We start from the raw sequence: 15,792 nt of genomic DNA on the forward strand, positions 1-15,792 counted from the left end.
ACTTTTTCGCAGAGCACAAGTTTATATTTTCGCATCATAATATCTCACAGATTATGCCCGTGCTCTTAAAGAACTTACACCTTACTAGGCATAAGTTCGATCTTAAAAGGATTTTTTTTTAAAAAGATCAACCTATTTGAAGAGAAAATTTTACAATTTCTTCTTTTCTTGAGGTTGTGAATGAGCCCAATTTTTTTTTTTATAACCCGTGTTTAGGTTGAAAGGTGTTTCCATTCAATGTCAACTTGAATCAACTCTCTAATTCATTGAGAAATGTTTAACATGAGTTATATATATTCATTGATAGGTTTAAGTACCATCATGTTTATGGTATAACTGTTTAATACGCGTAAGAAATGAAAAGGTGTGTATGTTACATTTTAACAGGAAAAAACTACTTGTTGTAATAATTTTGATAATTTCAAAAAGATTTGTAGTTTATGAAATATCACGCGTGTCCGATGTAATGATAAAAATTACAAAATTTACTTCCAGTAGTGTGCTTGCATAAATACAAATTGATTTTTTAACTTAAATTGTTAGTTCAAGTTACATCTAATTCAATGTTTACCTTTTTTGTAAAAATAAAACTGCCATCAATATGAATATCAAGTGACTTGACAATTTTTTAGGGCTAATAAATACATTAAAATTTCCTTATTTGATTTATCGGTACTAGCTTACTTGAAATACAATTGCTTAAAAACTTGTAGTAATTAGTACATTATCTTGCATATTAAACAGCTAAAAAGATTTCGATGCCACTGCCTGCTAGAAAAAAGAAGAAGATAAATATTGTGTATTTGTATTGAAATGAAAATTACAAATTTAAAGTAAATTGAGTTGTAGATAAAACAATCATCAATTAGAAAACATTAATACAACTGAACTTAGGTCAATTCAACGTAGCGTTATATTGATTAATGCCTAATAATTGGTGGTAGTGCACAAAACTTGTTTCAGTGAGCACCTAACAGAAATTATTGGAAAAAACTAAGCATTAATGTACTAGTAATGGTTATTTATTTACAACTTTTATAGGGCTATTGCAGATAGGACACTCGGACTAGTATACGTTGGACTTTAGAAGGGTCCTTTGGGTGATGATATATGAGTAATTTTTCATGAGATCATATTCAATAACTTTGATAATGTGTAGTTTTGAATTTTTGTTTTCTCATTCCTTATTGACAAACTTTTAAGGTCAAAAACCAAAAGCATTATATATGGACAAAATTTGTTAAACTTGAAGTTTTGTTCATTAAACAAGCGGGATCAAAAATTCAAACCACCAATGTTAAAGCCATTTTTATAAATCACTTCTTTAACATCAGATATCGTACTTTATAAGATAAAACAGTATTGTGGTAGCTGCATAAATAATCTTGTAGCATTTGATTGACGGTATTAAATAATATCGGCATTAAGTAATATAGATTTCACGTATTATTTTATTTTCTCCTTCTCAATTTACTGACACTTTTGACTTTCCGAGTGTTAAATTTGACTAATCTTTAAAGCTAAATTGAGTTAGATAAACTTAATATTCTAAAATATTAGGTATTCAAGTCTCGTGTCAACATGATGAAAAATATATCTTAAAATGTTGGTCAAATTTTACTTAGATTGAATCTCAAAAATAAAAAAGTCACACAAATTGAGAGAAAAAAGAGTATATGAAATAACATGGGGAATTAAAATACATATATTAGCGAATTAAACTACTCAAAGACAAAGGTAAGCAATTCATATAACATTCATTGACATTTCAGCAAAGATAAGCATCCACTTTGGATAAGTTTATACTCAATGAAGCTAGAGAAACTTAAACGGTGCGGTCCAATTCTTAAACCAAAGTTCAACTCCCCACTGTATGACGTTCTAGAAACATTCTTTGGCAGATTGTTTCCAAAATGACTTGACTTCACTATTTTTTTTTAAAATAAAAAGTACTACACATAAACAAAAAACTGCGAGTAACTTGAGAGGCATGACTTCACATATCCAGCGCTCCCTTTATTTACACTAAAGCATAAAAGTAAATTTTCGAAATGAATATGTACCATCACTACTCTTACATATTAAAATAGAAGTACAGAAAAATAGTAAAGCGAGAGGCTGAAAAAACACTGTACCTTTTCCCAAATTTATAGATCGTCATTAACAACTCAACATAACAACTACCAGTAGAATGGTCTGTAATCGTGATTGAAAAATTGAAACTGAATTATACCAATTTAACTTAGCAAACCTTCAATAAGTAAAATATTCTTATAGTATACATCACATTTTAACATCAAAGTGGATTTAAATTATTTTAGCAGAACGACACAGAGAAATTGAAAAGAATTAGCGGAGTAACATCTCAGTCAAAATTATAGAAAGACTAATTATTAGAGCAATTTGTTTATTTCCTGTTTCCAAAATACTTGATTTGAGGGGTGGGCGGGGGAAGAGGTTATACAAGTACAATTACATTTTCTCATTAGTCATTACCAGCAGAATATATAAATGTAAATTTAATCTGAAATTCGTACATTACAACATTATAAATGGCGATTAGATTAGTCCAGTGGTTGCGGGTATTTATTATCTATAACCTTCAAATTAAATAAAAAATATAAACACTTAAAAGCGCACAAGCAGAACAAAAAAATGAGCCGTTAAGTTGGACCAAGCTGAAAAACGTTGGACTAGAGTTGGTGGGGTGCGCCAGGCCTAAGCTGTAATTAAACTCATCAACCGGTTCGGGTTAATCGGTTCAAATCAGTAACCGGACTGGTAAAACTGGAACCGGTTCAATCAGTTAACCGGTTTCGGTAAAACCAGAACCGGACCGGTTCAACCGGTTCCGGTTAACTGTATATTAATTACCGGTCCGGTTTCTATTTCTTTGGAACCGGAACCGGTTAAACCGGTCGAATTAAAATTAAAAAAAATTAATTGTAGCCGTTGGGCTGCTAATTTGGACCGTTGGCCAACGGTCCATTTGCAAAAATGGCTGTTGCCAAACGGTCCCAAACCCATATTTTGGCCCCCCCAACCCCCTAAACTTTTTTTAACACTTTAACCTATCCCCCACCCCTAAATAAACCCCTCTCAATTTTCATTTTAATCCACACCAATTCACTCTTCTCTTTCTCTCAAATCTCAATCTCTCAATTATAGTTACTTTGCAACAATTAACCACTTTAAATTTCTCTCAAATAAATATTATAAAGTCTTACCATAGTTTCAATTATTAATTTTGCAATTATAATATTGTTGCAAAATTATTGAAGCCCAAATGGTAATGGTATAATCATACCATTGACTAATCTAACCTCATATTTGAATACTGATTACACTAGGCATGCCAATAAACCAACAAATGATAAACCATACAAGAGTTTAGGCAAACAATCAGATTTTAGACAGACTTATAAGTATGCTAGTGACACAGGTGAAACTAACAACAACATCAACATTTAAAATTTTGAACTAACCAAACTTAGCATATGATAATTAATCTACCACCAGTCAGACAAACAACTGTAGCGATCCGTTTAGTCATTATCGTAAATCCTGAAAAATTTGCAACTTTGACATCCTAGACTTGTTCGGTTCGTTTCGTATTCCCGGTGAACATCTAGCCTAACTGGAACCGTTGTGCGAATAGGAATTAAAATATCAAATTTCGAGCCTTGGACCCAGTCAGACCTCCCCAGTGCTAGGCTGACCGCCATAGCGGTCACAACCCAGCAACCCCTTCCCCGCTGTAGGTGGGAAGCATTTTATCAGACCACAGAAGCAGCCTCGAGGACGCTGAAGCGGTGCCACTGAAGCGCTAGACGACCTATAATTGACCTATTTAAAACCCCATTTATTTACTTGACCTAATATTCATTTTCCCAAGTTACAGCCGCCAACTGGGATAATTTCAGCTTCTTGAGACAAAAAGGTTGGGAAGGTAATTTCCTTAAATCCATCATTTCTTCTCCTTCAATTCCCCCTTTTTCATTTTACATCATTTATGATTAAGGCAAAGCTTTAGATGAAGGTTCTTTCTTCAAAATTCTTATGAGACCTTTGGGGAGTGGTAGTAATGATTAACCTAGAACAATTAGCATCTTCAAGATAGCTCTTTTATTTCAAACCTAGACTAATAGCAAGTTCTAAGCCTAAACCATTCTCTCCCTAAATGGGTTAACATGTTAAGTTTTTAATAGTGTCTTATGTGAATGATTGACGTAAGTTTGACTTAGGTAGACCTTGTTTTCCATGAAAGCAGTAAAATAGCAATAATCAAGAATCTAGAATGATTATTTTAGAAATAAATTTTTTTACCACCATGACCCGATTTTTTCAATTGTTGCTTACTCGAATGTATCCATCGTTCTTTGACCTCTTGGATCTATAAATTCCCTACGAAGATGGAAGATGGAATCCAAATGGATGTTTTCTCACCTGTTCGTCCTGAGGTAGGTTTCGGCTTCCTTTCTTTGGTAGACTCTGCTTAGACTTATATATTCGTGTATTAGATGAAACGGAGAATGCATGTATAAGATTTCAGAGATTGGGATGGAAATCTTAGGATGATACTATTATGCGATTTATGTGTTCGGGCTTGTGGCCTGTAGATTCCCTAGGTTCATGTGTTGGTATTTCTTTGCGCATTGGTGGGCTTTATGTGACTTGGAAGACTAGTTGTTCGGTACTTGACTTATTATGTTCTATTGATGAGGAGTTCCCGCATGATGTGCATAATCATGTCATGAGTTATTTAAGATTGAATCATAATTTGGTATTGAAACTGATAAACGTGCCAAAAGATCATGAAATGATTCTAGACTGGATGTTTAGTGGTTGACCTTATAAGTTAGAAGCGTATTCATCATATATTCATGTTGTTAGGAAGTATAGGAATGAGGTGATATTGTTATTGTGATTTTGACTGTGCTGGGCATTGGTGACTAGTGTTAATCTCTTTCATAATATTGTAGCATCTTACTTGCTGTCATTTGAGACAAGGATAGTGATTCTACTATGGCATATTATGTAGCCTTTTATTGATACTGTTGGTGTGGACATGTGTGGTACTTTGATGTTGATTTAATTATTGATATTCAACTCATACATTGCATGCATTCTCATCCTTCATAATATGCTATTGATAGATAGATGATATTTAAGAAAACACTATTATGAGCTGGGCTCAGGTGGATGAGGCGATGTTTATCCCGGAATCGAGAATGAGTGCTGGTAGTGATTGTCGAGGTTGTTACCGGAATCGTGAGGGTGCATGGACTTCGCGGGTCCTCCATGGGTTGTGCTGTCGAGAAGTGATGTTCCATCATCGGAGAATATATGTACGGTACATATGCATTGCATCCATATTTCATACATTATTGCATTGCATTGTACCCTTTGACTTCTTGTGTTATTCTTGCGATATTCTTATGATCTAGTGATGATATACAGATTCAGATTGGATGTATTTAGACTTGACAAAGTTGGGCTTAGTTGTTATAACCGTAGGCCATGATCTCGAATTACTTATGTTTGATACTCGTTAGCTCAGTTGTATATTTTGGCTTCGTAAATTTAGGCAAATAATGAATATCAGAATGACGATATAACTTCCCGATACTAAGAGTGGATATTGTAATGGTAGTTGACTTTTGGTACTTGAGCCAAATTTTCTATTGTATGTTAGATGAGTTACAAGGGATTATAATGTAAGTTAGGCAAACGGATCACTAGGGGAGAGTTGATGTGAGTAAGAATCTTTATTGTTGAGACGAGCGGTAGGTAATGTGCACTGTCGACCTAGTTTTACCTATCATGCTTATTTGTGAACTCTATTACTGATATGTTCTTCTAACCATTGCCGGTCTATGATGCTTACTAGTACTAGTATTGTACTGATACTAGTCTGCTACATCCCTTTTAGGGTGTAGAGTTTTTCAGGGTATTAATTGTTGGAGTTTTCCAGAAGGTACACGGTGCCTATTTTTAAGGCCTCCATCATTTTCATTCCGAGATGAGGGTTGGTCTTAGATTTATTATTGTATTCCGATTCAATCTTAGTCGCTCTTGTACTAGTCTAGACTAGGTCATGGGAAACTGAGTCATTATATTTATTAAATAGTTGTAAACACTTCCGCTAATTTATTGCAACATATTGGTTGACTTCTATTTTCGATTATGATCTACCTTGAAGGATGTTAAATCTCGTTCTTTGCTACTAAATTATTGTGTTGGGTTGAGGGTTTGCCTACCAAATTGGGAATGGTAGGTTCCCACGCGACCCTAAAATGGGTCATGACAAGTTGGTATCAGAGCCTAGGTTACCGGTCTCACAAGTACAAGAGCAATGTCTAGTGGAGTCTCGTGGAATGATACGTAGACATCTGTGCCCATCCACGGGAGGCTATAGGACATTTAGGAAATCTTCTTTCTTTCTTTCCAATCGTACTACGTCGGTCAAATTGGTATCTCGCTGTGTCCAATTGGTATCTAGGCGATTCCAATAGGTACCTTAACGTTTTGGGATATGTGGTGTGTTTGGACTAACCCTAGGGCAATACGTTGTCGATGTGGTTCCTAGAATTGTTCATGTGAGTATGTATTCAAGATGTGTCATTGCCAGTGGTACTGCTGAAGCGGCTGGTATATCGCGCCAGTGGTTCCGCTTTCGCAAAGGAGGGACCACTGGGGCGCTACGTCTATTTGTCCACAGCCGCTCCCGTGTCAGCCCATCCACCTCAGCGCTAATGCCATAGCGGAGGATAGTCCGCTGAAGCGAACCTGTCAATTTTTTCTCGACCGCTTCTGCGCAGCAGCCGCCGCTGAAGCGTGACCACTGCAGTGATGACTCGACTACTGAAGCGGTGTCCCTGAAGCCTCAAACCAGTAGCTTTCTACTGAATATCCAACCTGTGCAATTCCAACAAAAATTCAAACAACAGAGCTATTTGACAAAAACCAGTCACATAAAAACAAAGCTCGACAAGGGAGGAAAGCTATCCAAAACTTATTACAAACCAGATTATGTGAATGGTGAAGCACCACCACCACCAGAACCAATAGTCCCATGGTTTCCATTTTATTATAGAAAGCCACCTCATGCTGATGTTGCTCAATCTTCATCATCATCACCCTCTCTTCAAGAATCAAGAACCACGAAGATGATGATTATTACTACTACTATTTTTCCTTTGATTTTGCTTTTTCATTAAGTTAGGTATCTATGTGAGTATTGATGTAATTAGTAGAGAATGTGTTAATAAGATTGTTTGAGAATTGTTGTAACATTTTATGTCTATTGAATGATCATCAGTTCCATTTTTCTATGTTTATTGATATTATGTGGACAGAAGAGTCCTCTGTTTTATTGTTTTGCAAAATGAGTTTTCAAACAATCAAAGGGTGTGGTGGAGTTGCAACTTGCAACTCCATATTGTATGGAAAAGCATATTCAAAGTTCCAACAATAGCATACGATGTGTCGTAATGATAATTTTATAGCGCTGCTATGCGTCCTCGTACTCGTCTTTCGTAGCTCTTTTTCATTGTTGGGCCTCGGTGTAATTGTTTGGATTCTTTTGACAGGACCTGCAAGATGTTACCGCCAGATCAAGAACAAGCCTTACCCAAAATCACGGTTTTGCCGTGGTGTTCCTGATCCAAAGATCAGGATCTATGATGTGGGCATGAAGAAAAAGGGAGTCGATGAGTTCCCTTTCTGTGTACACTTGGTCAGTTGGGAGAAGGAGAATGTCTCAAGTGAGGCACTCGAAGCTGCCCGTATTGCTTGCAACAAGTACATGACCAAGTCTGCTGGGAAGGATGCTTTCCACCTCAGGGTCAGGGTTCATACCTTCCACGTTTTGCGAATTAACAAGATGCTTTCATGTGCTGGAGCTGATAGACTCCAAACTGGTATGAGGGGAGCTTTTGGTAAGCCCCAGGGTGTTTGTAATCGTGTTGCAATCGGTCAGGTCCTGCTCTCTGTTCGCTGCAAAGATGGAAACAGTAACCATGCCCAAGAGGCTCTTCGTCGTGCCAAGTTTAAGTTCCCTGGCCGTCAAAAGATCATTGTCAGCAGAAAGTGGTATGTATTCTATCTCAAGGTTCACTTTGTATTATTATGTTACTGCATTCGGTTTCAGAACTTTTAACTTTTACATTTTGAAGACTATTCTGTTATCTATGATTAGCATGGAAAGCGGTGCTCTATTTCATTTGCTTAGTTATTCAGTTGAGAAATTAATTTTAAGAAAATACCCTACAGTAAATTGCACAATTTTTTGCCTTTCAATGCTAATTTTGTCTTGTAAAGGAAGTTTTGCCTTTTTTCCCTCTATGGGGATGGGCTCTGTTGGCCTGTTTCCCATCTGAGTCTTGTAATGTTTCATAATATCTTGGTTTTATGTTATCTCCTTACAGTTCTGAGCTCTATCCTTGATTTCTTTGTCTAAAATTCAGTACTATTCGAGTGTTGAGCGATCTACTTTACCCTCTTTTTGAAGTTATGCGATTGAACATGGCCAATTTTGTTAGTTTTAGATAATTTGTAAAACTTTTGCTTGAATCTCACATGTGCAACTCTGATTCAGGGGGTTCACCAAGTTCAGCCGTACTGATTATATCTGAAATACAAGTCAGAGAACCGTATCGTCCAAGATGGTGTCAATGCAAAGGTTCGTTTTATTCATATCTGTTTTTAAACTAGTAACATTTTTGTTTTGCTCATTCACTTTTCTTGCTGCTGATTCGAATTTGCACTCATTCTTATTGCCTGTTCTTTTGCTTTTACAGCTTCTTGGCTGCCATGGTCGACTTGCTGCACGTCAACCTGGAAGGGCGTTTCTTACAGCTGCTTAGGGATTGAAGTTGCATAATCCTACAAATAGCATATTTAGTTTTCTACCTTTGTTGAATGAAAATTTGTGACGTGGAACTTGTGTCTTTGCATGAACCTTGTAACAATTTTATCTAATTATATTCTGTCTTTTAACTTCCTCTTACGATTAAGAGCTCGTATCTTTGACGAATTGATACCTCTCATGACAGGCGGCATAAGAACAAATTCTGATCCACCCCTACTAATTAATTCTAAAGATCTCAATATTTGCTCATGAAAATCGAAATTCGTCCTCTTTGCTGTGAGGACGAATGTTTTAAAGAAATTGGTTTCGTGCAAATCAGTAAATAAAAATTCTGATTTTTCATCAATTTCAATTAAAGAAAAAGCTGAAAGCCGCAAAGAAAAAAATATCTTATGGTATTTATACTGAGTAGTTGCTATGAAACCTTGGTGCAATGATAATTTAGGTACGAATCTCGGTGAAATGATGGTACCCTGTTATTTCTATGAAGTTTTCTCATCCTGCTGGGTCAAATTGATGTGCTTATATGAAATACATCTGAAGACAGATTGCCCAAATCTTTGACGTGTATTGAAATCTTGTTAGACATTGCACAGTTGGGAAATCTCTGCTTGAGCAAATGGTGAGTTTATTTTATTTCAGTGCCAGGGTGCATCCCAACATTTAATGAAATAGGAAACAAAAGGGAAAAGTATTATGAACAATTTTAGAGACTCCAACACAGTACAAGATTCAGGATGCACAAAAGTTTCAAAAGACCATGAAGCAACTAGATGCGTTTAATAGTCCACAAAAGTAAATATCCTCAAAATGATGAGAAGTTACAAAACACAGACTTATTTCCTGTTCAAAACATAAATAGAAATAGAGGCGTCCTCCCCATACAAATGAAGAGCAGAACTTCAGTATCTGTGTTCTAACTTCTCCTTCTCCTTGAAGTGCTGTACGTACCTGCATGCACAAAGAAACACCATCTCTATGAGCTAAGCAACCACAAAACTATAGATAGATCTGTTAAAATATCAACCAATAAACATAGGCATTTCTAGAACCAAAGTTAGCAAAAATTTATACCAAGTGACGAAGTCAAAAGAAAATCAATCATCCATCTAAGCGCTCTAGTAGTAAGGGCAATGGGGGAGGGAACTTGCTCAAAAAGCTCAAGCGAACAGAAGATAATTTACAACCTAAAAATAACTAAGATTTTTACAGCAGTCACTTTCACTTGCTTGGAGACAAAGTTGAATAGAATAAAGAAAATAGAGGAGAAAGAAGTTAATCACATTTATTTTGAACATACATATAAGAACCTTTAGAACAACCTCCCTACCTTTCAAGGTGGGGGTAAGGTCTGCGTACACTTTATCCTCCCCAGACCTCACTTTGTGGGATCCAACTGGGTATGTTGTTGTTGTTGTATACATATAAGAACCGTGAAAAACAAAAACATTTTAATTACGACTCAGTTAAGGAGGCATGGCATGACTAGAGCTGTAAACTTGGTAATATGTTAGAACAATTTACTATTTTACCAGCAAGCACACTAATATGAAAGTACATGATTATCTAACTAGTGTCAAACATTATGTCAAGTATTATATCTTAGATGATGAAACTAATTTCATCTAGTTACTAATGTGGTTATATATTATCACATTTTACATATCAAAAAGGTTATATTGCTGCATATTAATCCTTTTTAAAAAAAAAATTGAGCTCATGATGCTTAAGCTTGTATGCTTTACCAAGCAAACTTTTTCTACTTACAAGAACTAACGTGCAACACTTCTTTCCTGACCCCACCAAAAGAAAAAAAGAAATAAATAGAACTCCGCAACAGCATGACCGATACAAAACAGAGGAAAATCTTATTAACCTTGCCTTTTTAATCTGTAAGTAGGCTTGAAACAGGCAGGTCTCAGCTTCAGAAATTAAATACTTATAGAAGCAAATGTCTTCAACAAGTTTAAATAGGCATTGTGCAATTGTATTTCATCTAATTAAATGAAGGGAAGATTCACAGTGTGCAAAGGCTTCGCATACATCATGGGTTGTCTTCTTAGCTACCTACAGATACAGAGACACTGATATGCCAACAGGAATGTTTGGCAATCATGCTCTTATGCATATTCTAACCGCTCTCCACTGGTCATATCTTATATTCCGACTAAAGCCTGAGTAACTAAGTTCCCATTCTAAGCTACAGCCTTCGTCGGACTTGCTTCACATTTCTGTCCTTTTATCCTTATAGGCTACAACATATCCCAAAACATATTGTACAAGTGCTCCATCACTTAGTCTAAACGAAGCAAAATCTAGGAAGATCAGATGAACAAGCACCTCCAAATATTTAAGCGCTCAACATATTATTAATGTACACGAATCATATGGACTCTACCAATGTGATTTTCTAAGCACACTCAGCTTCAAATAAAAAGGAGGAGGTCTAACAAAGGTCAATGAAAACAGTCTAACTGTGATGCATCCTTTTAATACAGAATTTATCGGAACATGCTCATCTAGACACACACTAAATTTGAACTGACGCATAGTTGATCGATCAAAAATCGAATCATCGATTATATATTGCAGATAGAGAACTCAATCCTATTCCTATAAAAATCACTCAAATTATCCATCAGAAAGAAAATAAAATCTATATAAATGAGGTGAAAACGACGACGCATGGAAAATAGAAATGATAAGTATTTACATGCACGTTATATCTCCCTGTTTGGTTAGAAATTTGCATGTTATTATATAAACGAAACAATCCAAAATTAAAGGTTCAAATATAAATGATTCATATAGGTGATCGATTTATTTGATTGAAGTATACTTACGAGTAGGTGCCTATAAGAGGAGCGAGCAAGAGAGTAGTGCTGATCCAATTCTCAGAGACTTTGTGATGGATTTTACCAGGAAGATCTTTCCAGAGACCTGGCATTACCTTCTGTTGGAATGGAGATAAAGCGTAAACTACTGCTTTCAGTTTTACTGGTTGTTTCCCCATTTTAATGGTGAATTTCTACAAGTTTAGGGTTCCAGATTGGAATTACTAGCATTTGGCGGATGAATGAATGAGGAAGCTTCATCTTCCAGAAAATTCGTTTGGGCTTCTGGGCTCATCAAGTGTAGCCCAGCCCATCTTTAGTCACTATCAATTTTCTTGTTGAAATTAATGAGGAGAGTATGTCTATACTAAAGAAATTTTAAACTATCAATTTATTTTAATCTAACGGGTGATAATATTTTATTGATCACATTTTCTACTCTATTTTTAAGCCACAAATATCAGAATGCTAAAAGTAAGAAAAATAGTCAAGTGTGAGTCCGATAAGCTAAAAAGTAAAAATCATAAATTATTAAATTGGATAGAAACCTTAATGTTTTTTTAACCCTCGTAAATGCGTTAATTTTTGAATAAAATTATAATTGCAGAGGCCTATATTTTGCCTTTTAGGTTTCCTTCTATATTAAATTTTGCTGGAGTTATGTGCATTTTAATATTAAAATATTTATATTAAAGTGCATGGAATATTAGTGGCCATAAAGTGGAGAAAGTGGTGTCATAATTTTTTGTAACTCTTGTAACCACTAGAGCTTGTTCTTCCATACTATCCTCTACTAATTGTCCCACTAAACCTCAAATTATTATCCACTATTTGGCATTTACTATTTGGAAGAATCCTACACCTATATAAAGGGTGTTTTCTTCCTTGCGTGAAATGGATAAAAAAAGTGGATGAGAAGTATAATGTTGAGTTTATAATTTGAGGATAGTGTAGTGAAAGTGAGAGTTGAGACAAAGAAAATTATTCTAAGTCTTCAACTCAATACCTATAAAAGAGAGCATTTTTTATATTGAATGAAGGTGTTCTTATGGTGGAGTTTTGGACTCTTCAACTAGTCCGGAATAGTTTGAGTCACATGACGTTGAGGGGTTGTTGTATCCTGGAGGGGACAAGTCAGAGTTATACTACTGGACTGATGAAGATTATGCCGCAATGGGCTTGAATCTCTTTAAAGAAAGCGAGATATCTGCGCCTCAGCCTGAATATTTACTTAGTCATTTTTTATAACTTTCAACTGTAATTTATCGGCATATTCACCAACAATTTTCATTTTACTTTCTATTATTATTATTTTCATATATAGTCTGGTATGTAAGTGTATATATATAGATTCTTAATTTAGTGTTAGTATTAAATATATATTTCAATTTAGTGTTAGTACTTCTATTACCCCCAGCGAATAAAAAAGAGTGCCCCTTACCCCCCCCCCCCCCCCTTTTTTTTTTTTGTTAAAAAAGAGTTTCTACCTATTAAATAAAGAAACAATTAACTTTATTCTTTTAAAATTATCCTTATTAAGTGTTAAGTGATCAAATTGCAACATCTATTTAATTAGGGGTAGTTTAGTCAAATTACCTATTTTTGTCTGGGAGTTAGTGTTTTCTTAAGGAATTTACAAATGACTAAGTGGACACTTTTTTTTATCAGGAAGGAGTATTTGGATAAAAATTTGTGTTTACTGTTTACACCCAATTAATTATGAATCCAGTACATGTGTCTTTCCCACGGAATTTATGAAAAACACATGTCTTCCCTTCATTGGTTGGGTGTAATCAGCCTGAATAAGTTTTTACCATATTATTAGTGGTAGCATGTACTATAGTTACGTACTCTTTATAGAAGGAAAAGCAAAGCCTAACATCCCCTATCCTCCTCCAACCCATAAACCCCAAACAATCTTTCTACTCCACCACGCATTATCTCAACAACAGGTCAGAGCTTTAAAGATGAAGCGCATTATCATATATGGATGTTTTATTGCTTGCCTCGTTGGAATTTTGATGAACCCTAACGTCATTAAGCCTAAGCCTGAAGAAAAGATTGTTGCAGACAACTCTGTTCCAAATACAACAATGTCATCAATTCCAACTCAAAATTGTCACTTTGCCTCAATCCAGGGAAGAAGATCATACCAGGAGGATCGCGTAACATGCAACCTCGATCTTAAAATTTCTCTCTTTGGACCCGAAAAGGTGATTCTAGAATATTTATTTTCCTTATTATAAGTAATTACAGAATATTTATTTTCCTTATTATAAGTAATTACAGAATATTTAGTTTCCTTTTAGTTTATTGATCTTAGAAATGTACTTTTGGCTAACTGTATTTGTATTTGGCTGACTCTATTTTGGCAAAGTAGAATATTTGGCTGTATGTGTTTATTGAATTTATATACATATGTATTTGACTGACTATATTTTGGAGTTGTGAAAACACCCAAATATACGTAAAGCGGGTAAAACATAGCTACGAATTGTAATTACAGAAACAATAACTACGGTTGGTTAGAAGCCTAGAAACTATAGATGTTTATGTAAGTTATTCTTTAAAAATTATACAACTTTTGAAAATAATTACGCCACGTAGCCCAATGTACAATATTATACAACATTATTCCTGGGAACATTGTACATAATGTATCAACCTTGTGTTTAGACACAAATATGTTGGAAATCGGGTGTTTATACACAAAATATGGGCTACGTGGTGTAAATATTTTCAAAAATAGACATATAGCGTAATTTTCCCTATTTTATTTCCTAGTCTTTTATTATAAATGCAAGAAACAATGTAATGAATCAATGCAATAGTTTTTGTTCATTCTCTCTCTGTTTTTCTCCCTAATTTCGTCGATTCCATAACAGAACGTTGGTGTTGTAGCAGTATTTGATGGTCATATTGGATCGGCTGCTAGTGAGATGGCTTCAAAGCTCTTTTTAGATAAATTTCTGTCAAAAAATTACGGCGAACAATCTGTTAATCATATGGAATTTCTGAAATCGTCGGTAGTTAAAACCATTGAGGAGATTGATGCAGAATTCTCCAAGGCTGCGGTTGAATATGAACTTTACTCGGGATCTACTGCAGTTGTTGCTCTCATATACAACAAAAAACACGTTTTAGTTGCGAATGTAGGGGACTCGAAGGCGTTTATTTGCTCTGAGAAAACACAATCACTTGAAGCTAAGGAGTTAACTGAAGATCATAATGCACATAGATTGGATGAAAGAGCTAGGATTGAGGCTTCTGGAGGAAAATTTGAGTTTTTTCCTAATTATGTTCCTCTTTTAATGGGCCATTTTCCCATGACTAGAGCAATAGGTGATGTTCCTTTGAAAAAATATGGCATTATAGCTACTCCAGAAGTGACTGATTGGGTAAAATTAACTTCAAAAGATGAGTTTTTGGTTGTGGCATCTGATGGAATATTTGAAAGTTTAAGTCCACAACAAGTTTGTGACTTTTTATATGAAGCAGAGGATCATGAAGATCTATCACTATTGGCTAAACAAATTGTTCAGAAAGCATTTTCAGAAGGCAGCAGAGATAATTTATCAGTTGTTTTGGTACCCTTGGGATCAGGATAGATGATTTATCAGGTGGTTTTTCTGGTTTAGGTTTTAGAAAAATTGATCTTATCTAGGAAAAGTTGGTGTGTATTGAAGACCAACATAGAATAGTAGCTAAAAGAATTTCTGTCCTTTTTAAGTACTACTACTAATTAAAGAACCTCACCATTTCTTTATTTGGTGATGTTAGGAATGCATTACTTTTGGATTTATAAAAGAATCATTAATCCTTGCACAGTGACTCAATTAACTATACATTTTATTGTCTTTCTAAATCTTTGCCTTATTGTTATAAGATGAATGCTTGAAGCATTACTAGTGATTTGGATACTCATGGAGTCGTGGAATATAGTTAAGAAAAAAGAGTGAAATAAGCTGCACTTTTCAGACTCCTTAGGAACTTGTAAAATGTAGATTAGACTAATGCATCGTTAAATTCCAGTAGAGGCAAAAAATTTGTAATTGATTTTTTCCATCTGTCCTAGCCATGATATAC

The 15,792-nt window shown here is 35.0% G+C and overlaps 2 protein-coding genes and 1 pseudogene across 2 annotated transcripts; 2 read left to right on the plus strand and 1 right to left on the minus strand.

Moving 5' to 3' along the window:
• The first annotated feature begins 5,196 nt into the window (after positions 1–5,196).
• LOC132606703 (large ribosomal subunit protein uL16-like) lies at positions 5,197–8,969 on the plus strand (annotated as a pseudogene).
• Positions 8,970–9,612: 643 nt separating this feature from the next.
• Positions 9,613–12,032, minus strand: LOC132606708 (cytochrome b-c1 complex subunit 8). The gene is made up of 2 exons (XM_060320320.1): positions 11,716–12,032; positions 9,613–9,823 (listed from the first exon to the last, which is right to left on the minus strand). Exons 1-2 carry the CDS (start codon positions 11,883–11,885, stop codon positions 9,775–9,777), a joined length of 219 nt encoding a protein of 72 aa, XP_060176303.1. The 5' UTR covers positions 11,886–12,032; the 3' UTR covers positions 9,613–9,774.
• A 1,542-nt stretch (positions 12,033–13,574) lies between these two features.
• Positions 13,575–15,530, plus strand: LOC132626561 (putative protein phosphatase 2C 76). Its single transcript, XM_060341471.1, has 2 exons — positions 13,575–13,919; positions 14,592–15,530. Exons 1-2 carry the CDS (start codon positions 13,674–13,676, stop codon positions 15,312–15,314), a joined length of 969 nt encoding a protein of 322 aa, XP_060197454.1. The 5' UTR covers positions 13,575–13,673; the 3' UTR covers positions 15,315–15,530.
• Positions 15,531–15,792: the final 262 nt, after the last annotated feature.

The sequence above is a fragment of the Lycium barbarum genome, chromosome 1 (assembly GCF_019175385.1).
Source record: "Lycium barbarum isolate Lr01 chromosome 1, ASM1917538v2, whole genome shotgun sequence".
Taxonomy (NCBI): Eukaryota; Viridiplantae; Streptophyta; class Magnoliopsida; order Solanales; family Solanaceae; genus Lycium; species Lycium barbarum.